Source organism: Cebidichthys violaceus, unplaced genomic scaffold (genome assembly GCF_023349555.1).
Source record: "Cebidichthys violaceus isolate CVI_PGR_0920_01 unplaced genomic scaffold, fCebVio1.0.p SCAF_29, whole genome shotgun sequence".
NCBI lineage: Eukaryota > Metazoa > Chordata > Actinopteri > Perciformes > Stichaeidae > Cebidichthys > Cebidichthys violaceus.
The window spans coordinates 502,149-527,984 of record NW_027176472.1 but is presented as its reverse complement, the minus strand read 5'-3'; the positions used below and the strand labels follow the sequence as shown (position 1 = coordinate 527,984).

Sequence of the window (25,836 nt, the reverse complement as noted above, 5' to 3'; positions counted from 1 at the left end):
AATCCTGCCGAGCGCGATCGAGACTGCGGCACAAACTTCTCAGACGTCGACTTTTTTGCAGCATCGTGACTTAAAACGAATATGCGCTCCCTGTTCTCGCGAAGCTGTCGGCATCAAGGTGAACGGTCAATTAGAGACCAAAAAGCAGGTACGCGCTTGCTGTTCTTTATTTTTGTGTGTGTGTGTGTGTGGGTGTTCTTTCAGTCAACAAAGCGATCGGCTCACTCCAGAGGAACAGGGACACCTGGGCATTTACTTTTGACAATTCTCCGATATAGGTGTAATTGATATTGATTTTTGCTGTACTCAGGCCGGTGCCAATGACTCTCACCTTGTCACAGGGATCATTAGCCGCAGCGAATGATCCGAGCATTACCACATGGCTCTATGATCTAGGGGATGATTAGCTTTGAGGCGATGTGAAATGTAAAGCTGCGCCCCAACTACATTTGAAAAGCCAAGACTGAGAAGAGCAACGCAAAGCCCTCAATCAAGAGATATATCAAGCTATAACTACACCGACGGTGAAGGCGGCTCTACCCTCAAGAGGTAGACCGCTTTGAGCAAAATGTCTCTCCAGCTGTTGGTTAAATCTCCATACAATTTGACACAAATATTCATGTTCTCCAACTGTGCCGTATTAACCGGGAAACGGTTTGTCCCAGTTATTGACTGCTACTCTTTTCCCAGTCAGCAGACAGGCACTCTCAGACCCTTGATCTGATACAACAGCAGTAGCAGATCATGTGCCGATCACATCATGGGCGAGATAACCCGTCATCCCAATCACAAGCACTCTTATGCTTATCGCTTGTGTATAGCGTAAATGCTCCACTTCCTGCCCCCCCTCAACAAATGATTCCATAATGTCTGCTGTTGTTTGGTTGGTATTGTCTTGTCTAAATATGGAATAACCTGTAAATATGGATAAACATGCAGAAAAGAAAAAAAGCAGCTCTTACAAACAATGGGAAGCAAAAAAGACGTTGGGAATTCTAAATTTGCATATTAGGTTGAGAATGACCGAACTCCTCATGCTTCCGCAGAAATGCACAAGAAGCAATATCGATGCATTCTTCACAACACCTACTGCTGAAACTCAGACTCAGGTACAATAGCGCCGACTGTCCCGTTAAGCGGTGCTTTGTTTCGAGACGCAAATGTTGTGAAGAGGAACAAAAGCTGTGACGGTTACGATGAAAGTTTAAGGACCGGAGACGGCGGGGCGTATTTCGGATGATCTGTCCTCGTCTGAAGGTGAGCCCGTCTATTCCTCGGTTGCCGTCGATGCCGTAAAACAAGGGAACAGTGTTCCCGGTGTGAGTGGGATATCGCTCTGTGTCTGATAAGAGTGCAGTGCAAGTTACTTGACTTTTATGAAGACGGTGATTAAACTGCAAATGGCATACATCAAGCTCTGATGAACTGTCTGGGAAAAAGCATGAACTGGATATTAGACACTTAAGAGCAGCCCTAATGTAAAACGTAGAGTCGGTGAGTCATGATGACCCACTTCTCCTCTTCTGCATTTAAAACGTTTCTCTTTTTTGCTCTAAAGGGCCAAATTATGACTTCTTTGCTAAGTTATTCAGTTTTCTTTCATTTTTGAGGTCTATTCACACAAGCTTAAATGATGATACTAAAATAATAATAAGGCTATATTCCAAAAGGGAAGATACACAATAAAAAAAATAAAAAAATAAAATAAAAAAATAAAATATATATATATATATATATATATATATATATATATATATATATACTCCCGAAAAATAAAGGAATGACATTCCCATCAGCCTTACCTGTGCTGTTTGTTCAGTGCGAAGTATGCTAGCAAGCTAACGCGCCAAACGATCCCGGTGAACATGGCAGAGATTACCCACTAAACAGCAGCATGCTAATGCTGTTGTGTGTGCTAATGTCAGAATGGTAGCGTGCTAGCATTAGCGATTAGCTCAAGTTAGCTGAATATCAAATCCTTACTCACATTCTCACATGAGTCCATGCAGGATAATTGTTCCTGACCACTTCAGGGACAGACTGCGTTTGTGTTTAAAGGACCATACTGAGACAATCTGACCAACATCTTTGATTTCACTACAACAGTATCTGTAATACAGTCAAGAAAAGGGAACCAGAGCCCAAAAATATTCAAAAAGCGTCTTCCTATTTCACCATTTTGCCTTGAAGTGACAACTAGCCACAGTTTATGTAGACGTGGCAGGTAACAAATATAGAGGTCCAAAAGTGGAACTAGATAAATTACTTCAGTACCATAAAACTGTAGTTGAAGCTGTGTGATCTGATGTATTGCAGTCCATTGAATCTAACATTCTTTGGATGATTTGGGGTTTATCATTTGGAGTATCTATAAAGCGACAGGGCAGCTTTTTGCACTTTTGTGAGTTACATTACAGTTGGTGGGATAGAGAAATAGAAAACAGGTAAAAAACAAACAAACAACAATGACTACTAGTTGTGCCTTAAATATGCCAGTGAGTCAGTGCTTAGGCTGATCACAGTAAAAAATGCCCGGTAGCCAAAAGAAGAACACAAATCACTCCCTCGATGCGAGATGTTATTAGGCAGCTCGATTACAGTTTACTCTTTGAGTCTTTCAGCTGTGTAAAAGCACTGTACCTCGCAGACAATTACCATCAATCTGGTAGAAAACGCCCCGTCTGACAGGGATCTTTTGGAGGTGCCAATCACAGCTCAACAATAACAAGTGCCTCTGCGACCACCGTTGCAGCGAGCTCTCGCTTTAGCAAATGAATAAGAATGAGTGACACAAAATAAGCACTCCTTCTCCAAATCTCAACAAAAGGCAAGCTCTGCAACAAGGAGCAGGGTTGTGTGCTGCCTTTTTTTTTTTTTTTGCTTTTTTTTTTTCTCCTATCGGGCTACATTAACAGTGGAGTAAGTTGCAGGCAATACTTGAAATGACTTTCCTTTTGGTTCGCTGTGTATTGACAATTGTCTCCGGGGCACCGGCTAGCATTAAAGCTTCTCTGGCAATATTGTTGCTTTATAAAAACACAGCCAAGGGACAGGGAGGCTGGGCTGCGACGCAAGTATTAATCTCTTACTCTATGAAATACACACTACCGCTGCCGCTCCACTGTGTATTATCATAATGTAAGCAGGGAAATGGTAACTTCTTCCCCGTAGCCTCGACAGCTAGGATGAATTCTCCTTCTTTTTTTTTTTTTCCGCACAACTTTTTTTTCCTTTTTCTGATAGATACAGCAGGAATTGTACACGTGTGCACTGCATTATAATACTAACAGTCCTTGGGTACAGTTTGTTATGCAATTTGAATATTGGATCTTCCTTTCTGGGAATTGGTGGCTAGATTTATTTTCTAAATAACAAGGAAAGTTAAACTTTCATTTTCATAATGCGGAGATAAATGAAATCAAAAGTACCAGACATTTTTGCTATCTGGTCTCACTTTGACAATAAAGGGAAAAAAGTGCTGAGGATCACATCATGTCCCCAGGCGTCAAAATATTGTTAACATATCAGTGCCTATAATGACAAAATAACATCATCGCCACTAACTGTCTCTCTCACACACACACACACACACACACACACACACACACACACACACACACACACACACACACACACACACACAGTCTACTGTCAAAGGGCCTCAGTGCAAATGAACCCTCTTGGAGTAAATGTTGTGTAAAAGTATGAATTTTTTTCTACGACGGTTGTCTTAATGAAGCAGGCTGATAGAGAACGTCTTAATTCCCGCCTGTGGAACACGATGTGATTGTGTTGGTAATTGCATTGCGGGGAGAGGGAGTCTATCGGTCTGGGCCGCAGAGAGGTGTGCGCACGTACTTCCAGAGGATTCCTTTAATCACAAATTGCTCTCCTTGTTTATTCCCCTTCCCCGAGATATTAATCTCTTCTCGTGTGCTGAGGTATCCCTTCAGGAATAAAGAGCACACACATGTTCCGCAGGAAATTGTCAGAGGAACCAAGATGGATTACTCATGCTGCGTTGGCGGATTCTCACTTTGAAAAATGATATCAGCCACAGTCTTCCAGATAAAAATAATCCCAGCGAGCAGTACATGGGACGCAGGCGGGTAAAGAGGGCTTCGACCTAATCTCGGCAAACATCGCGGAATTCACTTTATCTGCGGTCTGAGATTTATTCACGTTTAGTCAGTCAGCAGCATATTCTTGTTCATGTTTCTCATTTTTTCAACCCCCCTCCTTCTTCTCCAGAAAAGGAAAAACTGCTAATATAGCAAATGTACACGTGCTGATAGATGGTAAAAGAAAAATTGATGGCACTACATGATCTGAAGTCTTAATGATTTAAAGGATATACTGTCTGTGAGTGATGCAGTGGGGTGTGGGAGGCAGGGCCGTAACGGCTGGAAGGTAAATTGATCTATGAATCATTTTGATGGTCTCTAAATACAAAACAACAAATTCAATGAATGCTCACGATCATGGCTGACAAGCAAAGGCTGTTGAACAGTCTGCCCATCAGGGAAGTGTCCTTCAATACAGATCACCCTGACTAAAAGTCGAAGACGCCCCAGAGGCATGTTAAATAGTTAGGTTTAACATTTAAATTTAGCTACACAAACTGCCATTCAAACGTTTGATGTTTTTCTTCTTTCCCTCAATAATGACTATTTTAACAAAGAAAGTACGAGTTTCCCCCCAAAACCCCAATATTTTTAACCAGTTCTCCGGTCCAGAGAAGCAAAGGGGTTCTTGATCACTATTGACCAACAACGGTGCATTTGGGCCCTAAATATTTTGGGTAGCCATTTTCTTCAGGCCCTATGCAGTCTACTCAGTGGTTAGATTTTTGTGATTTGCCGGTTCATAATGTGTTCAGTTATGATACACCCTTTTAGGCCATTTGACCGCGATACATTTGAAGAGCATGAGAGCTTGGCTTCTGCAGCTGCTTAAACCTGGACAAAAAACACAAAATGAAGAAAGAAATAGCATTTCTGTGCTATATGCGCATGTTTAAATTAGGTATAATGCAGGCCAGTATTTTTCTGTAACTCTGCAGACAAACACAACGTACCAAAAAAACGCAACTTCCGTGGCGGAGAGTAATACAGCATAATTCTGCACCTGCATGGTCTAAAAAGCCATTTTGATGATTATGGTTCGTAATATGCCCGAGTGAAAGAAGCTGGCGATTTTCTCTTGCAGAACCTGCTAGTAAATATGCCTCTAATACAGGCTATAATCCAGCCTTTCTAGACCTCACGGAGCAATGTCAAGATCATGAGCTTCTTATTCATCTAATCCAAATTGATGACCACAGCATGTCACACGCATGGTGCAGTCCCCCCTGAGTAGAGCCACAGATATATCAAAATACTCATTCATATTCAACTTCAGTCAGGGGACTTGGGCCTCTCAATGGCCAAGGATTGGACTGACTGACTGACTGACTGACTGACAACGACGACTACTACTACTGCCACCACCACCCAGGGCCCCAAAGAGGAAGACACTCAAAATGACCACAAAGACACATAACACATATACAAAAAGACACAAAACAACTACAAAGAGACACGAAAGGATCACAAATTGAAACAAAATGACAACAACAAAAACACAAAACAACAACAAAGAGATACAAAGTGACATCAGATTGAAACAAAACGACTACAAAGAGACACAAAACCACATATATACTTTTCAACTAGAAAGAGACAAAAAACTACCACAAAGAGACACACAACAACTACAAGGAGACACAAAACAACTACAAAGATACACAAAACCACAGATATGCTTAAGGACTACAAAGAAACACAAAACAAGCACAAAGAGACACCAAATGACTACTAAGAGCCAGAAAATAACTACAAAAAAACCCACTAAACAACTGCAAAAAGACACTAAACAATCACAAAGACACACACAGGGACTATAAGAAGATTACAACAAAGATACACAAAACCACAGATATGCGTAATGGCCACAAAGAGACACAAAACAACCACAAAGAGACACAAGACAACCACAATGAGACCGGAATAACAACTAATGGACATAAAATGTCTACAAAGAGACACAAAATGACTACAAAGAGACAGGGCAACCACAGATATGCGTAACACCTACAAAGAGACACAAAACAGCTACAAAAAGAGATTCAAGAAATAACAAAGTCTGTGTGTCTCAGATGCAGGAGAGGTGGTGGAACCATTTGCATGTCTGTGTCAAGGGGCCCACTGTCTCATAATCCACCCATGCTTCCAGGTACATCACGAATCATCATGAATGCCATGGTTATGAATGGATTTTAAAAAGAGAAAGACTATCTATCAATATGCTCTATTATTTCTTTGATTACTAATCAAGAATGTCTGTTTAACTCACATTCCTTCCAAAAGAAATGTAGGACTCTGCCCACTGATGTTTCACCCGACCAAGATTATTTCCACCTCCTGAGCAGCTCCAACTCAGAGGCGTGTTGGGATAAATAAAACATTTACAGTAATCTGCTATGCGCATGTGTGTGTGTGTGTGTGTGTGTGTGCCTCTGAACAGTGTCGGGTGTTTGTCTGCAGCTGCCAGGATCAGCGGAGCGCTAATCCTCCGCTTGCTCCCATTCTCAGGCGAAGGTGGTAGCGCACTCCTTCACGGGGCTTTTTAAGCTACAGCCTGGGTGGAGAGAGGTGTAGGCAAAGACAGAACCGAAAAAAGCACCAGTCAGCTTGTCCGCGGCAGCCCTGCCTGGTGGTAAACCTTTCCTCAAGGCAAAGTAATGAAATAAGTCCTCCTGGGCACATAAGCTTTCAGTATTCAGGCCTGGCACTGCTCGCTCACGCTGCTAACCTCCACAGAGAGTCAGAACTCCACTCCACAAGCAGATGTTCAATTAGAGGCAAATGAGGAAATTAGAGATCTGACGACGAAAAAAAAAAGGCAAAGTGACATTTAAACATGATAAACACTGGTTTTAATAAGAATAACAGCATGCAGGCTGAGAATGAGGGGACTGAAATAGCAGCGCAGGGCCGTCCGTTCACACGGATCATTTAATCACCACCTTTTATTAATACACCTGTTCCCATACAGCGCTTATTAATTCCAAGTCCTCATAAAATTAAGCCCGAAGATATCTGATGAGACTCTTATTAAAATCTCCTTGAGACAGAACAAAGGCATCATGGAAAGATAAGAAGATATGCGATAAGTAAATTAATGCAAAGTTGCCTGCGATTGCCTCTTCCACAGACTTGGTGTTCTCCTGACGCTGATTCTTTCTGGAGTGCGTCTGGCGGAGCAGATGGGCCTATAAATGGAGATCACTCTGCGAGACATCTCTTCATTTACGTGACAGCCATGCTTATTTGCACTGCCAACGAAGGAGGGATATACAATATGCAAGAGGGACAGCCTACCCGTGGGTCATGACTACAGAATTTGGCCAATCCAGCTATTGCTCTCTCTCTCTCTCTCTCTCTCTCTCTCTCTCTCTCTCTCTCTCTCTCTCTCTCTCTCTCTCTCTCTCTCTCTCTCTCTCTCTCTCCAGACTAATGGACAAATCAACATCCAGGCCACATACAGATGCCCCCGTGTGTCTTCTCACTTTAACTCAGCGAGCCACTCACAACTCACAAACTCTTAAGCTCACACCTACAGCTCAGACATTTACAGACACCACTTAAAAGCTATAAACACACCTTAACAGATGATTTCAAAACGGCTGTGGGCACGAAGTGAGTCAGAGAGCACCCTTCGGTAGTAATTTCTCATGCTCACTGATTCACGCGGCACACTCGCTCTCCGTCGTGTGTCTGTGTGTCAATAGTGCGGCAAAAGTAAAAAAAAAAAAAGCAGAATTAAAGAGGCGTCAAAGTGAAGGCTACATCTGAGCTCTGAGTGATGAGTGAAAGAAACGTGGGAGGGAGCGAGGGCTGACATTTGGCCAATTCGCCAGTGGCATTTGATTTTTCTCAAAGTAAATTGCGCAGACTTTGAAAACGACTGTCCCATTAGTATGTCAAGCTACGCGGATGTGGCCACTTTGTTTTCTTTACAACAAAAGGTACGTGTAATTTGTGCAATGAGATATGAAACACAAGGAATTGGATTCATCTTTAATCTTCACGGGGTACGTCTTCAAGCCCGGTGACTGGATTTTGTTTTTCTTACAGATTTTGAAATACCAGGAACAATTTTCCACTTTGTCTTGACAATATTCGTCATGGTAGTTTTTTCAGTGAAATGTGACAAAGAGAACACATTGATAGCATATCTATAGGGCATCGTAGATGCGTGCTCTAAAGGAAATCACATTTGATATGCCTAAAAGATGCAGAACAGAGTCAATTATTTACAATAGTTTGAATTCATTAATTATTCAAATTCCTCAGAATATGTACTGTGTAATATAATTTTTGTTTTATATGTAGTTGACCAGCTAGTGACCAACATTTATTTGATATTTGAGCCCTCCCTATGTTTGATTTTGCTTGTTACTCCATCGGTTAGCCTAGCAGTTAGCCTAGCTTGCTAGCTTCCACTTTTCGAGTGAAATAGAATGTCACGGCACCATGGTTTCCTCACAACCCACGTTCCCTCCGCCTCGCGCCCTGCCGCTAGAAGACTGCGTTGCCGGGGAGGAGAGCACATCGGGAGACAGACCTTCAGTTAGCGATAAGTTAGCAGAACGCGGGTTGCGCTAGCTAGCTAATTCTTCAAATTCTTCAAATAAAATTCCATGAACCTGTCCAACGGATGTGCGTGTGTGTGTGTGTGTGTGTGTGTGTGCCTAATTGTTGCAGTTGTTTCCGTGGTTACTTTTTTACACATTTTATTTATTTTCCTTCCGTATCTCTTCTTCACACGTTCTAACCACAGCAGCCATTCTAGCCAGTGACGCCAAAGAGTCCTGCCATAACGTTTCTTGTCTTCAGCCTGCTAACCGTAGTGTTTTTTTCTGTCCCAACTGATTGTCTGAATAAGCAGTAAATTTACCCGCGATGTGTGATAAAGACAGCAGCTTGTTTGCACTGACCCACCATGAATGCGCTGATGGAAAAAAGGCAGTGTTGACCGCATTCAAACCACTGAAGAGGAAGCATTTTCCAACGAGATTAGTGTTTCCGTTCGTCTTAACAAACCAGCCAATAAAAGCTATTTCTGATCACTGGACCAGCGGGCCACTGAGACAATGGTTGCTGTGACATCTCTTGGCAACAATGAGCATTTTAGTAAATGCGTCAATAACCTTATCTAATTATTAATTTTCACCTCTGACTATCTGTTGTTCTATATTCAGTGGGCAATATACACTTAGACTGAGCAGTTTAAGATCTGTGAATTTCAATAGTTTTTAATCAACCTCTCGGTTCACTAAGACAAGCCACGATATTTGAATTTCAACCTTGCTGTTGTTCGGTAGACGTCTTACACAAATCTCCCTTCCCCCTATTTCCGGTGTCTTCCTTCCTCTACGTTTTTTCCCCCCCATGTGCCCTGGGACCTCACATCTCTAGCAGTTTGAAACCACTAATCTGGGGTAAAAAAAAAGAGCTAATAAAACTTTGAACAGATGTTACCTTGGCAACAACCTTCCTGTACTCTCCTTGTTCAAAGATGTCACTCAACTGGTTACGCTCCCAAGTGCACAACGGCTGCTGCAGCTTACACCGGCGCACCATTTCACACAGTTCACGGTTTCAATGGGCGTGTAGCAGTAGCCAACAGAAGTTTCTGGATAGAAATCATTGGAGAAATTGAAGAGAATGTTTGAGACATCAAAGTATTTTTAAAATTTAAAAAAAAAGCATAACCCCCCCCCCAAAAAACACTGAGGATCCACAGCTCATTCTCTGTAGAATAAATAGTGGTGCCAAATAAACTATTACGGTGCCATGAGCACTATTTCAGGCCTGATAGAGCGATCACAGAACTATTTCTTCTCCCGTTCCGAGTCACAGAGATCATCAGAGCAGACTTTCTCGCAGACCCGCAGCAGAGACAGCGTATCCCCGAGACGCAGTTATTTTAGACAAACGTTTCAATCTTAGATTTTAAACCTGAAAGATAATATAATCTGTGGAATCCTGGACTCCTGAATTGAGTTTCTGAATGTCAAAAAACGCTCCTCCTTATCAGTTGGCTGGCTCTCTGTGCGGAGCTCAAAGAACGTTAATGATTTATTTATTGAACGCGAAATCTTTTAATATGAGTCATTAAACTACTATTCATCAACTAACTGCAATGAGTTGAAGTGAGGTGGGATTTGAAATAAATAAATCAAATACATACTTTAAATGTGTATATATTGTAGTGTTGTCTGTGTTGTGCACTTACTGACACAGCGGGAGCCCGACTGGCATTTTGATTGGGCAGCAGTTTGCCAGCTATATTTTTTTGTTCTTGGAGCACAATCTCCCCTCGGCAATTATAATACACATAAAAGGATCCAACTCTGCTTCCCCAGGAAATCTAGCCACCAGCTGGGTTCATATTTGTTTTCCCCCTAGTCTAAATATCTTTTATTTATTTTTATTTTTGGGGAAGGTATGATGCATAACCTAGAAATACAGTACAATGAAAGAAAAGAACATTTTAGCATAAGGCATTTGCATCACATTGCCATATCTTAGATGTATGACCTTCTGTGCTTACTAAATAGTATTGCCATGGATACCTGGGGCATGCCGAATTTCCCACCGTCCCTCAACTCCTGGGGGAGGAGAGAATGAATGCTAAAGATCAAAACAATTATGTGGGTTTTTTTTTTTTAAACTAAAGCATTGTATCCTCTTCTTTTGGCAATGTGCACCGAAAAGCCACACGACAAGGCAACATGTAGCCGCTGTGCCACGCCCTAAAAGCCCTCCGGGGGTTAAATGCCTGCATCAAAGGACGGAAAGAACCGGCGCAAAACATTCGCATGACTGCCAAAGCCGATAGAGATGAACACTCAAGGTCTTTAAAAGATGGTGTATTAATGCAGGGTTGGAGTTGACTGAGTGTGTCCTAACAAACTTGATTTCATCCTGCCAGTGACATATTGAAATGTTTTTTTTTGTTAAGGCTGCTCTCTCCACGGCTGACACGGCCCACTTACGCACTCATCAGCAAGACCTGCTCTGCTCTGCGCTCTCAGCTGCTTTGTTCCAGCTGATGTCATCTAAACCTCGTCTCTGCAGGGTTGTCTGGGGTAGATAAGACATCCCCCCCCACCCCCGCCCCCGCCCCCTCCACACACATACACTCACCCCTCCACTGGTCCACTGCAGAAAAAAAAAAAAGAGAAGGCTGCTGCTATGAAGATGGATTACCCAGCTGGTGACACTGGTTCCCTCTTCCGCCGAAGCCACAGCGGAGTGCTAACGCAATTAAGGCAATTAATCTTCAACAAAAGGGGTTCACAGCTACCTTGCGTGATTTCACACCTTACAGGTGCAAAAACTAAACAGACCTGCTCAGACATGCAAGCATACACAGACTGCACATGTCCACAAAACACAATCCTTTTATCTGGGCTCAACAGGAAACCGAATAACAATTAACGAGCAAGAAATGTAGCCCTCGAAGCTTATCACGCAGCCGATGTGTGACACCAGGATGTTCCGCCTTTGCGGTTCACTCAATGGCACCAGTAGTCTACGTTCACTAAAGTCGTATTGGTTTTCACAACAACCTGCAGGCTGATTACGCTAAAACTAATACAGTGAATACAGGTGGGGCAGCTATTATTAGAGAGATGTTTAAAAGGACAACCGCTCTAATGATTACCACAGCAGATGCTGGACATTTTTATTGTGTGGCATACAACACCGGGGTGTTGTATGTCACAGATGAGAGAAAAGGGAAATAATAAGAAAGAGAGTAAGGGGAGTTATAATCAGCCCATTTGAAAGGCTCTGGCATGTTTTCAAGCTTTGTAAATAGTTACTCCACTTCCTAGCTGGCAATATAATCCGGCATCATGGCAAAAAAAAAGAAAAGCATTTTAATGTACTGTAATACAGCTGGGACTGTTGAATTTAAATTTCAAATCTGTGCTTCTTTGTTCTTAATTTTAGAGCATGCGGCACAGGTGGTCCAAGCCAAATATCCTTTATTCAACTGGAACTAAAAGCATCAAAAACACATTTGTGGTTTACTAATGATTTCATTTATTTATTTCATTTTATTTGTAAGGGACAAGATAAGTACTGTCATTATGACAGTGCTAACCAGAACTTGACTTTTGTAGAAAATGTTTTACAATCAGGCTGGGAGGGAGGTCCAGAGGGTTGGGCCTTTGCTTGAGAACGCAGTTTGCGCAAAGGAAATCCTAAATTGTGTTATTCGACAATTTCTTTTTGATATATATTTCAGATGTCAGATATTTAGTGTCAGTATTCTAGTGATGAAAGTGTTAATAACGGGTGGAGACATTTAAATGTAAGTGTGAGGTTGGAGTAGTTCATGAAATTGTGAAAACTGAGAAGATTACACATTAGTTTAGGATATTGCAATGATAAAATCTTAGTGGCTTCTTGTCCAGCACTTTATAGCTCGGCTGTAAAAGGATGTTAGTTGTTTAATGGCAGAGGCTGATGCCTGAGACCAAGGGGTTATGCCATATTATGGGAGATAAGAAAAAATCATTGCATGCATAAATGTTAGAGCCATATTAAATGGTGAGCAGTGTCTAATTTGCCTAAAGGTTTGAAGATGACAACAGTTCTAACATTGTGTGTTTGTCAAACCTTAGCTGGGAGTCCAAAACAAACGGTCTCTATTTCATTATCTTTCTTCCTCACTTTGAAAGAGTCTGTGACTGGGAGCTTACTGATCGACCAAACCATTTAGAGACACTTCGGTGTCAGGCAGTTAGTGTCAAGCCAGAATGCCACCTTGACCAAGCAATCTGTTCGTTTGGCTGAAGCAATACTTTGTGTTTGTGCCACCACAAATAAAACAGCATCGTCAGCATACAATTGTAGCCTAACTCTTGTGCCAACCAGATGTCATTGAAATATAGGCATAACAACAAAGCTCCAAGAACTGATCCTGGTGGTGTGCCCATTTTGATTTTCACGGTATTCAGACCTTGAAAAATAGTTTTTCCAAACTGTTGTTTTTGTCATGACTAGGTCCACATAGAACAAAAAAACATTTTTGTCTGACGTTTTGCGCCGCAAACAAAGGCATCGACCAATCAAGTTAAGTCGAATAGACTTTACTATATAGACAAATAGACAAAACAATGTCAAACTTTAATTCCAACTCCTTTCAACAGTGACAAAGACAACTACAAGATCCATTCCTTCCATTCTTACCTTTCACAATAAAAGCCTTGGAAATATACACTGTGTAACTGTTTACTGAGGGGAAATTCATTCAGAGCAATTTGCTAAAAAGAAATTAATTAAATTAGCATACAGCAGCTACGGCTGAACAATAATTTACCTCAGACAGACTCCAGACAGACAGACTGAGCAAATCTATTCAAATCTGTTATTGAAATAGTGTTGGAACCGTCCCAAATTTGCATCACTGCCGGAATGAATAGTTTTGATGCGAGTATGTTGCATTTTAATAATTTCTTGATTCATCGCTCCCTTGTTGTGTAAAGGCTGTAGAATGAACAATGGTGACCTGTTGACTCCTATTTCATGAATAAGAATCAAACAATGGGAAGAGTAAATACGTTTTGTTAATTTGGATATCAGGATGACAGTATCATATGTTGTTGACTACTCTCCCCTCATCCCAAAATCTTTTGGTATTTCTAGGAGATAGAATTAGCTAATACCATGTAGTTGTAGTATTCAGGTTCATGGTTGACCAAACTGTATTTTTGTATCCAAGCATTGGAATCATTACCTGTTAACTTTTTCGACAGACCTGGTAAAGAACTGTGCACCATTTCTGAGACCGACTTGTTTCTTCGGGATTATGAACTTATAATGTCAGTGTTACCTCTTTGATTTCAGGGAGACTTTTAGAGCCCGATCTCTCTTTTTCATTAGAACCCAGATTTCCTATTGTCAACCAAAGCCGGTAATTTTGATTGGGTCTGTTTTCCCAAATCTGTGTAACCTCTACATTTTGTTTTGGACTGTACCTGTGAAGTTATTACAGCAGTGTTTTTAGATAATCATATTTCAATTACAGAATTACAGAAATCCATCTACTAATTGCCATCATCGTGATTCTCTAAGTGCAAAGAACTCATCTAAATCTCTGCAGTAAATGCATCTTACAGTTACAGATTTAACAAAAAAGAGTCCCCCCATTTTAATTATTCTAGAGTAATTAATTAATAACACCTAAATGATTCAAATCTCGAATCATTAATTATTCATCATAGCAGTTGGTCATTATGTGATTTATAGTTAGGAATGTGTGAGAGCTTTGAAGGACAAGTATATGCAGTGGTAAAAAGCATCACAAAGCATCTATTTAACATTGGGACGGGCAATTCCACTTTTGATTTATCACTTCAAGAGGGCGTCACAACAAAGACAAATGTGAAATCAATCCTCGCTATGAATTCAAAACAACAGAATCGAAATGGTCCAGGTGGCGAGAGGCTGAAACGTGTGACGGAGGTGCCGCAGGGCGAGTGAAGGGCACCAGCGGCGAAACCACTATGCAAATTCCGCGCCACTTTGTTTGACAAGCAACAACACCGCTTTGTATATATGCAAAAGCCTGGCAAGACACTGTGCACACAGCCCTGCCGTCAGAGCGGAGTCATGCTAGAGCGGTGACACCCAATGGATGACCTCTGCCTGCATTGAGGCCACAGGGCCAGGCTTTACGCGTCGCTCGGACGGATGCACACACAAACACTGGCAAAAGCTATCCCATGTAGCACACAGCACACATCTCAGGGGTCAGACGCGGCAGGACGCTCAGATCGCCCTCAGTTCCACTGAAACTTGGTGTCAGAAGTTGAATAATTTGATTTCTGGATCCCCACTGAGGTGAAAAGTACTTGATTAGCACTTTGAATTCACTCAGCAGCTGGTCCGTTTTGGTCACTGCTAAAGAGCTGAAGATAAAACACTTCAAACCCCGTAAACCATTACTCATTTAGTTTTCATGCTGATTTTTCTCTTAGCTGTCCCTGACACATCTGAAGAGGGCGTCAAAATCTCTCCATGGGCACGTGGCAATAAAATATGCTGCAGTGACTGGAGGCTTTTGGTGAAACATTGATTCGGAATTAAAAATGTTTGACTCATGAAAATCTTGCGTTGCATTAAAAATGGAAAATTCTGCTATGCTGTGGAAGTAGAGAAGTCAATTCATCCCTGTAAGGCATTATATTTTAAGTTTAATTATTTATGGGGCATCATTTTTTGATAGGGGACAGTAGAGAGGTGACAGGGAAAGGGAAAGGGAAATTTCGATGAAGCAAGAGTACAACATATTTTCACTCCCAACTTAAAATACTCTTGGTCAGTGGCCTGATGCTTAAAACTATAAAGCTCTAGGTAACCTTTTAGTGTCAGTTTTGGACATGTCAGGGAAGGCGTTTCAGTTTAAAAATAAACTTCTGTGTTGGCAGGAAATGTACAATTTCCGCTTGTCACTACTATAACTTTTCAAAATAAACTTTTAAGGTAAGTTTAATTAGTTTTTAGGCCGTAAAAAAAACGATGGTAAAATAAGTCAACGTTGACTTGGTTTCACACAGGACAGGTACAGCGGCCTCCTGGGTGAAAATTCAGGTTTGTTTGCTTTGTTTTGTTTTCGGTATCAGACGCCGACGGCCACTGACGTACGTGTTGTTCTGGATAACGACGATGAAATAAGAACCAGGAAGTTTGAGTACTAGATCCACATGTCTGACAGATACAGTGAAAAGTGCAACTTTTAGGTTGCCTCAGGTCTGTTGCCATTGATATCTTGTGGTAGTTACATGTTTTCACTCTAGATATAATTTTTAGGGAAGTGTACTTTCCCTTAATGCATGCTATTATACTTAGTGAAAGGAGGATTCTGATCGAGGTGGCAGTGAGAATGCGGTGCACTATTTGTTGACTTTTTCACATCATGTGAATCTCGTCCAATACTGCAACCAGCTGAGGGCCACATCACATGACTTAAACTGAAGATTGCATATTGAACAGGTGCGGAACACACACACACACACAGCGGAAAGCAGAGCAACAAAATGTGCGAACGTTTTGCGTTACCTGTTACTTTCTCGGAGCGGCTCGCTGCCCTTCCGCCAGGAGATCACGCCCCAAGGAGACATCTTGGGCTTGCACTCGATGAGCACATCTCCTCCAACCTTCACCAGCGTCTGGCTCCTCAGTTGGTTGTGAGAGAAATCTGGGGCAACGGCTGAGACAAGAGCAGCATATTAAAGCCGGGCGTTTGTAAAAGCATCACATCTCTTTTCCTTCAAATTATCTCTGAGTATCCGATGTATAAATCATCTCTAAAATGAGTTCTTGAATACACTGCATTATTGCCGTGGGTAATTTTAAGACTCTATTACATTTTTTACAATCTGAATAATTAGTAATCAAAAAGCTTAACAGCAATGCTCACAATTGATGTTGTGTAGTTGAACAGACTGATGCAACTTTGTTATTATTCTCAACAGAGACAGAAATGTCTCGCTCATTAGTGATCATGCCCAAATAACAACTTTCCCTGGCTATAAACCAATTTAAACGATTTCAAAAGACTTTTTCAAAAAGTTACTGTCTTTGACACTTTTTTTTTTTGTATTCTCCACCTCCAGTTTGACCACTACCCTCAGCTGTGTTGAGCCTAATTCCTATCAGCAACATGATCAGGATGAGACACGCTGGAGGTTGAATAGCCAATGAGAAGCCGCCGCTCGCTCAGAGTGGAGAGTGACAGGTTTGACAGGGCAGATTGGGCGAGGCTGGCGAACAGAGCAGCACTGGCATACATCAGTGTCAGCCGGACGCATTCGTCTTATAATTAATGCTTTTCAATTAGTGGCCAATGAGAGAGAGGGGCCGTAGGTCATCCGGCGGTATTGAGTAGAGGATGGAAGACGGAACAAACTTGAGAGAACAAAGGCGCTCAAATGTATGCTTGATCACGCGTCTCCATGCCGGTGTGAGCGCTCACACAGACGGGGTTTCTAGAGATCATTTTGCAAGGACATTTTCAGTGACGACCTAGCTGGTGTTCTTATGAATTATATAATTACTGCCTGAACAGCAATAAAAAGAAGTGGGCAACAATTCTGCCTACTGACAAATCTAGACTGAACTTTACGTCCCTAAAGGTGCGATTCAAAGTTAGTCGAGTTTGCTCGGGATAACTGCCACTGGCTCTTATCAGTTTATCGCACCTTTACCAACAAGACTAATCACATCCACTGTGAGCTACCGCTACAAAAGTCAAATATTTTATGACACGTTGTGGCCAACTTTACCTCATCAATGCAGCATTGTGTTTAAGGCGACGATGCTAGCAGTGACAATGCTAAAAAAAAGTGCCGTTAGCCAGTTTTCAGCCGATGTTTGACTCACATTGGGTTGGGCAGCCATTCATGTTTTAACCCCGAGCTTCTCATTCATTACTTTCATACTCTCTCTCCCTGCGTGCATTAAAAAACATTGCTGATCGCTAGAGTTGAATCGCAAAACCTCAAACCTTTGCGTGCAAAACAAGCTAGCACGTCAAATTTAGCATCTGAACCAAACATGCTAACTAATTAACATTATTCAGCTGTTTAAAACAAGTTGGGAATGGGAAGTAAGTGTTAGTAAGTTACGTGACTTTCCACAACGTAACCCGACTCAGCCTATTCAAAATACTCTTGTCCATAAAGTACCATTTGAACAAAACAAATCCCTTTCACATGACAATGTTGTCAGTTTTGGGGAGGTCCGATTTACAGCCTATAGTTTGTAATTGTCAGCTGAGGAAAATAGGACAATTTTGAAATCATTTTCCAGGACATCACAAGATTTTCCAGGACATTTCACTTTTTTCAATGTTTTCCAGGTTTTCCAGGATGTGTGGGAATCCTGATGGACCATGGATGTATAAAGAGAACTGGACACAGCGTTGAATGTGGTGCCCGGTTCATTCATATGAAAGTTGCTCAGTGGCACTTGTAGCAAAAGAAATTTCCGACTTCCGAGTATAACTCTGAATTCGGCTATTATTGCATTTTACTTTCAACTTTAAGGACCTAATGACTTAAATAAGGACAATTCAAGTGTTCGTACCGGGATGTTGAATTACTTGAATAAAACCATACGCAGATTTACAGACGTGTCTTTCCCATTGTAAGTCTATGGGAAAAAGTATTTTTGGGCCTTGATGTTGTAATTCCACGGTTTGGCCACTATGTCAAATTAGCACTCTTCCTGGGTCTTACGACAAACACACACACGCACACACACGCACACACACACACACACACACACACATGCAGTACACACACCGAAACCTTACCGATAACTCGGAGCTCTGCGTTGGAGTAGACCTCGCCGTGCTTATTCCCAGCCACGCACTGGTACATCCCTGTGTCGGTCAGGGTCAGGCGACTGATTGACAACGCTCCGTTGGCCACCTGTATGCGCTCCTGTGGACATAGAGACACACGCCTTTCAATACGCCTTCTTCCCGGGCGCTCATCTACATAAAACCAGCCAGCCAGTGGGGCCAGTGAATTATGGTCTGGAAGTGACAGACGTGGCAATAAATCTAGGTTTTCATCACTAATGGAGGGAAAGGCTTGGGTGGATGGAGGCAGGCTAGCAGAAAATGACCCTAATCAATCTGCATGTTTATGAGAGGGAAATAAAACCGTGCCCTATTTATATCTGCGACTGCACCACAGGGCCTGTTTCCCCTTCAGCAGGAGGAGGGGATAAGGGGGGGGGGGGGGGGGGGGGGAAGGAATATCGTAACATCTGAGGTATAATGCATTGTGAAAATTGCTTTTCTGATAGGTATGCCCCCATACATACTAAGTGCCAGCATACATGGTCAAGCTGTGTACCTCCTCTTCATCTGTTTGGACGATCGTTTTTTTTGCCCGCCTGGGGGGAACGGGGGTGGGGGGGATCTTGCCCGTCAGTGAGCCATCAAATTAAGATCTATTTAAGGACGGCTGGGCCCAGTGAACTAAAAACTCAGTGCATCTGTTGGACATTTAATCCTCGATATAAGTTTATCTCTCTGAACTTCGCACTCGAACTCCCCTCACTGCGGCGTCGGATCCCTGAGCAGTTTCCGTGCATCTCTATGCGGCTGTGTCAGGTCCTGCCTCCGCCTTGCCCTTCATCTCCCGTGTCTTCCCTGGGGCTCGCCCGTAATGTCATCACAGCCCATTTCCATAGGGGCGTCTGAGCGACCTGAACCGGAGTAGCGGGGGGATTAAGGTACTGTCACATGAAAAGGGAGACTGTCCTCGACTGAAGGATCACAAACTAATCCTGTGTTTGAGCAGGTTTTCGCTCCTTGTAATTTCCATAAGGCTCTGCGGCTCTGGATGTGCAGGGGCGAACATCCCTGCTGGCAAGGGAGGCAAATGGTGGCGTATATCAGTCTGTGCACGGAAAGCACTCCCGTTTATGGCTGCTATTAATTAAGCATGACGTTCCTCTCAAATCAGCAGTTTTTCATGCAGGGACCTGCGGGGACCATCTGTACGCCTTATGCTGAAGGAAAATGATTGGCAATGTCATTTGCCCGACAACGCTGGGTTGATTCGTTTGACATAAAGCTGCGAAAACACGTAAAAGAATGGTAGGATGTGCCTTGTGTGGTTTACAGGAGTGAGCTTCTTTGGTTTGATTGCCGTCTACAGTTATCTTCCTCACAATTACTAATAACTGGAGGCCTTTGTGAGAATGATGATAATTTTACAGCTATAAAATTCAAACAAGCTACATTTCATCATCATAAAAATATCAATCCACTATTGTGAATGTGAGAAATTATCTTTTTTTTTGTTCTCTCTCTTATACAAATGCACACAAAAGGAGTAAATAAGCAACCTGAAATTGATTTTGAAGATTGTCGGTGCTCACTGTGAAAGAAATCTGCAATTTCTACACACAGATATTTGATGAATCTGCTTCTCGACACGCTTGTGCAGGAGAGGACTTCAAGTCGACATGAACTAAGCTCAACAGCGGCTTTGCTAAAGCAAGAACAAAAGCTCTGAGCTCAGCCTGTTTGCTCCACTTGAGCTCAAATTAACAGGGGAAGGGGGGGTATGGGGGGTAAGAGGACTGCATTAGATTTACATCAGCCACAGTGGTGATTCCAAGTCCTCTTTTACTTAAAGGGGTAGCTCAGGTGTTTTGGGGTGAGGGTTGAATGTACTTATCCACAGTCACGCCCCCAGTTTGGAGAAACAGACGGGAGCAATAGACTGTCCACCGCAGTACATGACCTTTCTCCAGCGCTGGTACTGCTGTCCGTTTCTAAAGACTGCCGCCATCTGCCTTCATCTAATGTAGGTAATACGCTGACAATGCGTAAGTGGCTCATAAAACCCCCATTCAAAAACACCCAAACTATCCTCTTAAGTAAAAGTAGCAACAGTGTAGAAATACTAAGTGAAAGTCCTGCTTTCAAAATTGAACTTAAAGTTAGGGTTTTATAATCTTCTTCAATATATATTTTTTTTATATATTTGTTAAAATTCTCTTTACATCCCGAAAGCAATCAATTACATATATTCTCTGACGAAAAAAGGCGGTCTCTGTGGCTGTCCCAGGTTCAGAATAATTTGGGGGTGTGGCTTTGGAGAGAAGCCTGAATAGACGGGCTATCGGTGTTGCAGACTTCTTGGTTAGAGTTCGAGACTTTTGATAGTAATATTGTTTCTCTCTCGTCTATGCACCAATACACCAAAGAAAATTCCTACTTTGAAATAAACCAAATTCTGATTCTGATGCATTGATATGTACAATAACGTAATTTGGCAGCTGGTAAAGGCGGGGCTTATTTTTTAGGAATTTCACCAAGGGATCAATAGAGTCTTATCTTTCATCATTTATTTGTTGCTTTTGTATTATTAATCCGAATCTGCTAAATAGCTAGTAACTAAAGTTATGAACTAAATGTAGTACAATATAGTACAAAGTAGCAGAAAATGGAAATACTGAAGTAAAGTACAAGTACCTCAAAATTACAGAACTTTAAGTTTAACAATACAGTCCAAACAGGAATTACCGCACCATGTGTACGGTGGTCCCACACTGATTCAAGTGGATTAATCCTGTTTCACGGTGGAGTTTCCCCTTTAATTGCAACAGCCACTTAATCCTGCAGCCATTGTCAATAACGCAGCAGAGAGTGAGGTCCTTGAGATGAAAACAGCCAAAAAAAGAAGCATTCCAATAAACCATTGCTATGTTCACACGGGGCAGTAATACAAAGCACCGGCAACAACAGGAGTCTCGTAATCCATGAGGGCAGAGCGCAGCGTCTCAACCGGCCGTCCAACAAAGAGACCAGTGATCGCAGAACCTGTCTGAGAGGGACTATTATTAGAGGGAAACACTAGAAATAGTTGGGGCTCTTCAATATTTTACATGACTGACATTGAATAATTGAATGCACATATACTCAGTTATATATATATATATATATATATATATATCATGACTATCTAGAAATCTACTGTACTGTATAGTCAATTTCCCTAGCAATAGATATGGCCCGTAACTCCAGATGTTCCCCTTCCATCTATTTCTTTGCGAGACCTGAGTTTGCGTAAACCGACTCCCGACCAACAACAGTGCGTTTAAAACAAAAGTATATCTATTATTGTTGTTTTTTTAACAGCAGTATACGAGTAATCCTTCATGAATGTGATATGAATGCTATCTTTGTTGTATGGCCCTGCTCAGGTTAAACCCTTTGTAAAAATATGACCAAGTATTTACAGAGAAGGAACGCAATATGATCTAGTTAGACAGTGAGTCATACCTATAAAAAAAAAAACAACGTAACAAATCTGGGAATAATTAATACAACTCTCGACAGAGAAGAGAAAGGTGAAAGAAACTCTGATTTCTTCATTTCCGTTGCTCAAACTTCTAAAACTGTCAGCGTAAATAAGTTCCAGTGAACTATACAATCAGAAAGGTCTCAATTGATTCGGCGTAATAAATAACAACAAATGGTGCATCCTCTCCTTTACATCATTGACCTTTCCCTCTTCCACTCATTAAGCCACTGTGGTTAATGGTGGCATTTCAAACAATGTAGCACCTTGGCTGATTAATCCATTCACCCATGCGTTCTGAATATATCCATATATTATATTTATGTTAAGGGAGGGGGAAACAGAAATCAACACAGTCATTGTAACCTTTAATCACACATCCATTGTGAGCGTGGGCGAGGTGCGTTTTGTAGTTTCCTCCCTATTTTTGAGGATGTCTTTTAAAAGCAGTCGCGCTTTCGTTAGATGCCTTCAGTTCAGAGTGAAACTGGAAAGGAGTAGGAGTGAGGTCACAATCACAGAAGGAAATGCGCCCAATATTTACACATTTTTAAGAAACGACCGAATACGACAAACTCAGAAAAACAGGTGGACTGTCGAACACAAGAGCGTCGCCTAATAAAAGGTTTTGATAAAATGTCAGCCACTGGCTGAACAGATTGTTGATTATTCTCCCCTGATAGCAACTGTGCTGTTTTTCGTTTTTTTTGAGAGTTGCCTCCAGTAACAGCAACGACAGACTGGGTTCATTCCAACAACATGTATTACATTGAACTGATCGATATCCTCTGGTTTGTTGTTTTTTTTGCATAATGAAGCAAATTAACATAATGCCTTGTTTATTTATCAGGTGCAAGCTGCGCCTCGGTGTCCAATCAATCTTCCCCAAACAACCTGGCTAAATGATCCGATATAATAATAATAATCCAATACGACGAAGGAATATAGAATTGTATTTTTCTTTTTTCTTTTTTTTTCTCCAAATGCCAACAAGTTAAAGTTCGATGCACAAGTAGGCTAGCTGTAGCCAATAATAGGCCCATCTCTCATCATTAAATACATAATGGGAGGAAGACGTGAAAAGGAGAATATACAGTGTTTCTATAGAGGACTTTACTTTTTCCACGTTTGGTGGCGCAGGATTAATAACAGCACTTGGCAAAGAGAGATTTAACAGAAGATTAGAGTAGCTCTTACATCACTGTGCTTTCCAGAGGAGCATGAAATACTCTCAGCACAGCAGACACAGTCCAATGGCTTTGAACCGAATGGCGTTTTTGCAGGAGTGAATCTCGTAGCGTGTTGCTGCACCGTGTTGCAATGAGGAGGACAATAATACATGCTAATTAGTCGGGCAAAGCTTGAACAAACAGCACAATAGAGCGTCGAAAGTACAGTGCGCGGTCGCTCGCACTCTTCATTCAGAGCGCGAGCGCCGGTGAGCGTCCGTGCCAAAAAGCTGCCGTCGTTAGTCTGACCTTGCGAGAGGAACTTTATCCTCAATTCTAAAGACGGCGGCAGATCTCACCTCTGCAGGCTCCAGGTTCTCTCCATTTTTCATCCACCGGTAAGAAGGCTTTGGCTTCCCCGTGGCTTTACACTCCCACACCAACGAGTCATCGATGAGCTTCTGGGCATCTTGGGGTTTCTCGATGAGGTGAGGAGGGGCTGGAGGAGACACGGAAAATACGAGGGTGAACCGAACCGTGTCGACTTAGGTATAGATGGTAACAATGTTTATATGCTAATCAAAGTCGCCTTCAATTACGTACTGTTGGTGATCAGAGCAAATGAGGCTTTTTATCAAGTAACGAGAGCTTCATGTGCTTTTCTTTTCTGTCAGTCAGGCTGCATATAAATACATTATTTTTGGGTCTCAATCCCCAGTTTTGTACATCCTTGATTCCTTTCCTCCTTTCCTCCGCTCACACCTCACGCGGCCTCACTCGCATTTTAAAGTGAAGCCAATAAATATGAAGTGTGGCACAGCTGCATCATCTGTTGCTTGTGTTGTCATACCGCTGTATTTTATGTCAGGTGAGCATAACAATGTTCATGACAATTTATATATTTACTTAAAATCACAAAGTAGCATAACGGGACGAGAATTCACACACATCATATATTTATTATTTAACACACACACACACACACACACACACACACACACACACACACACACACACACACACACACACACACACACAAACACACACAATATTTCATGACTTTTGTGGACATTACATTGACTTACATTCATTTTCTGGAGACTTACCCTAACCATGACTGCTACCAGCCTAATCCTAACCTGTTCATACCTTTGTCCTCCATTTTGTCCCAAAAAGGACAACAAGTCCCCACAATGTGAGTGTGTAGTCAGACATATGTCCCCACAAGGCCTCTAAAACGAGCCACACACACACACACACACACACACACTCGCACACATATGGTTGAATGCGGCACTTTTAATCCCCTCATTTATTGCTACTAATTTAAGGTGCGGAGTTAACAAAAATGATGAAAACCAGACACATATACACGAGAGTGGCTTCTGGTGCCATAAAAACGCTCCATTCGATCCAATCTGACTAACTGATGGTATAATTATACAGGAGGAGAATTGATTCTCGCTGTGCCACGCGAGTAACTCACTGCTAGTTAATGATTGAGCCCCCCCCCCCCCCCCAAAAAAAAGCGGTACATAAAACTGGATCAGTAAAGCTCCCTCTGCGTAATGCTCCGTACATTCTGGATGATGTGTAGGTCAAGCCACCATCACCCTATATCACACAAGGCCAGTGGCGGGACAAGAGTAATGGCCGACCGCACTTTTTTCCATTCCGCAGATCTCCACCTTAATGCCACTCTCAAGGACTGACCTTTGTGGTGGCTTTTCAGTATCGGTACAAATGGCCACTCTAATTAGGCTGTACAGTATTTTGCCTTGGAATGAGGCAGGATAACACAGCGAGAAATCACTGCAAACGCATTCCCCGCACTATATCTCTCTCTGTGTGTGTGTGTGTGTGTGTGTGTGTGTGTGTGTGTGTGTGTGTGTGTGTGTTACCACTTTTGTGCACGTGGGTGTTCAGAAACAAAGAGCGACGGCAGATTCAAAAGAAGTGGACGTGGAGACCAGAGGGGGGCATTTGCGCGGCCTTGTGTATTTATGTCAAAGGCCTGCACGGATTCAACATCAAAGCCCGTCCAGTGTCAGAGACACATTTGTATTTGTGGATCATGTGACGTGCTACAGGCCTTGTGACACCCCCCCCCCCCTTTGGTGGTTAACGTTTAACTCGTGCGGACGCTGCGCCGTTGCCGTCTGCGCCAACAGTGAAAAAAGGGTTACGGTGTCCTTTGACAGAAAGCTGAGGCTTCTGTTGTTGTTTTTATCTTGCTACAGAGGAAAGACATCGGGGCCTCACGCAGGAAGTGATGCAAGGACAGATTCCCTCTTATGGATTAGGGTTAGTTCTGATTTTAATACGAGCCATTGATTTGTGGGTTTCACCAATTCTACTTCTATAGTTTCAAGTTTGAGGAAAATATTACAAGTTTTAGAGCAACTAGTGAACTATTAGAGAAATACGATTGGTACCATAGTAATACCATTGATCCAAATGAAGACTACAAAACCCTTGGATGACATTGCGGTGTGTTCAGCTTCTGAATGGCTTACATACTGCTCTTTGATGCTTTTTGATTTTCCAGTAGCAGCAGTACGCTGTTGAAACGCACATTTATGGTGTTTGCAAGAGGCACACCTGTCCTTATATAGTCTTAAGGCGGCATTATCTAGAAACAAGGGTGACCAGGGCTAAGTGGAGAGCAGGGCTGCCTTTTTAATCAGAGGGTCAGAGGTTCGATCCCCGGCTCCT

The 25,836-nt window shown here is 42.2% G+C and overlaps 1 protein-coding gene across 2 annotated transcripts in view; it reads right to left on the bottom strand.

Annotated features, from left to right (window-relative positions):
* Positions 1–25,836, bottom strand: part of LOC137880566 (contactin-4-like) — a 139,328-nt gene that overhangs the window by 27,707 nt on the left and 85,785 nt on the right. For both annotated transcript variants that reach the window (XM_068721978.1, XM_068721979.1), the window contains exons 9-11: positions 23,481–23,620; positions 18,439–18,568; positions 16,182–16,332 (exon numbers count right to left, since the gene is read on the bottom strand). In XM_068721978.1, coding sequence (XP_068578079.1) covers positions 16,182–16,332; positions 18,439–18,568; positions 23,481–23,620 — 421 coding nt within the window. The remainder of the gene's footprint in view (positions 1–16,181; positions 16,333–18,438; positions 18,569–23,480; positions 23,621–25,836) is intronic.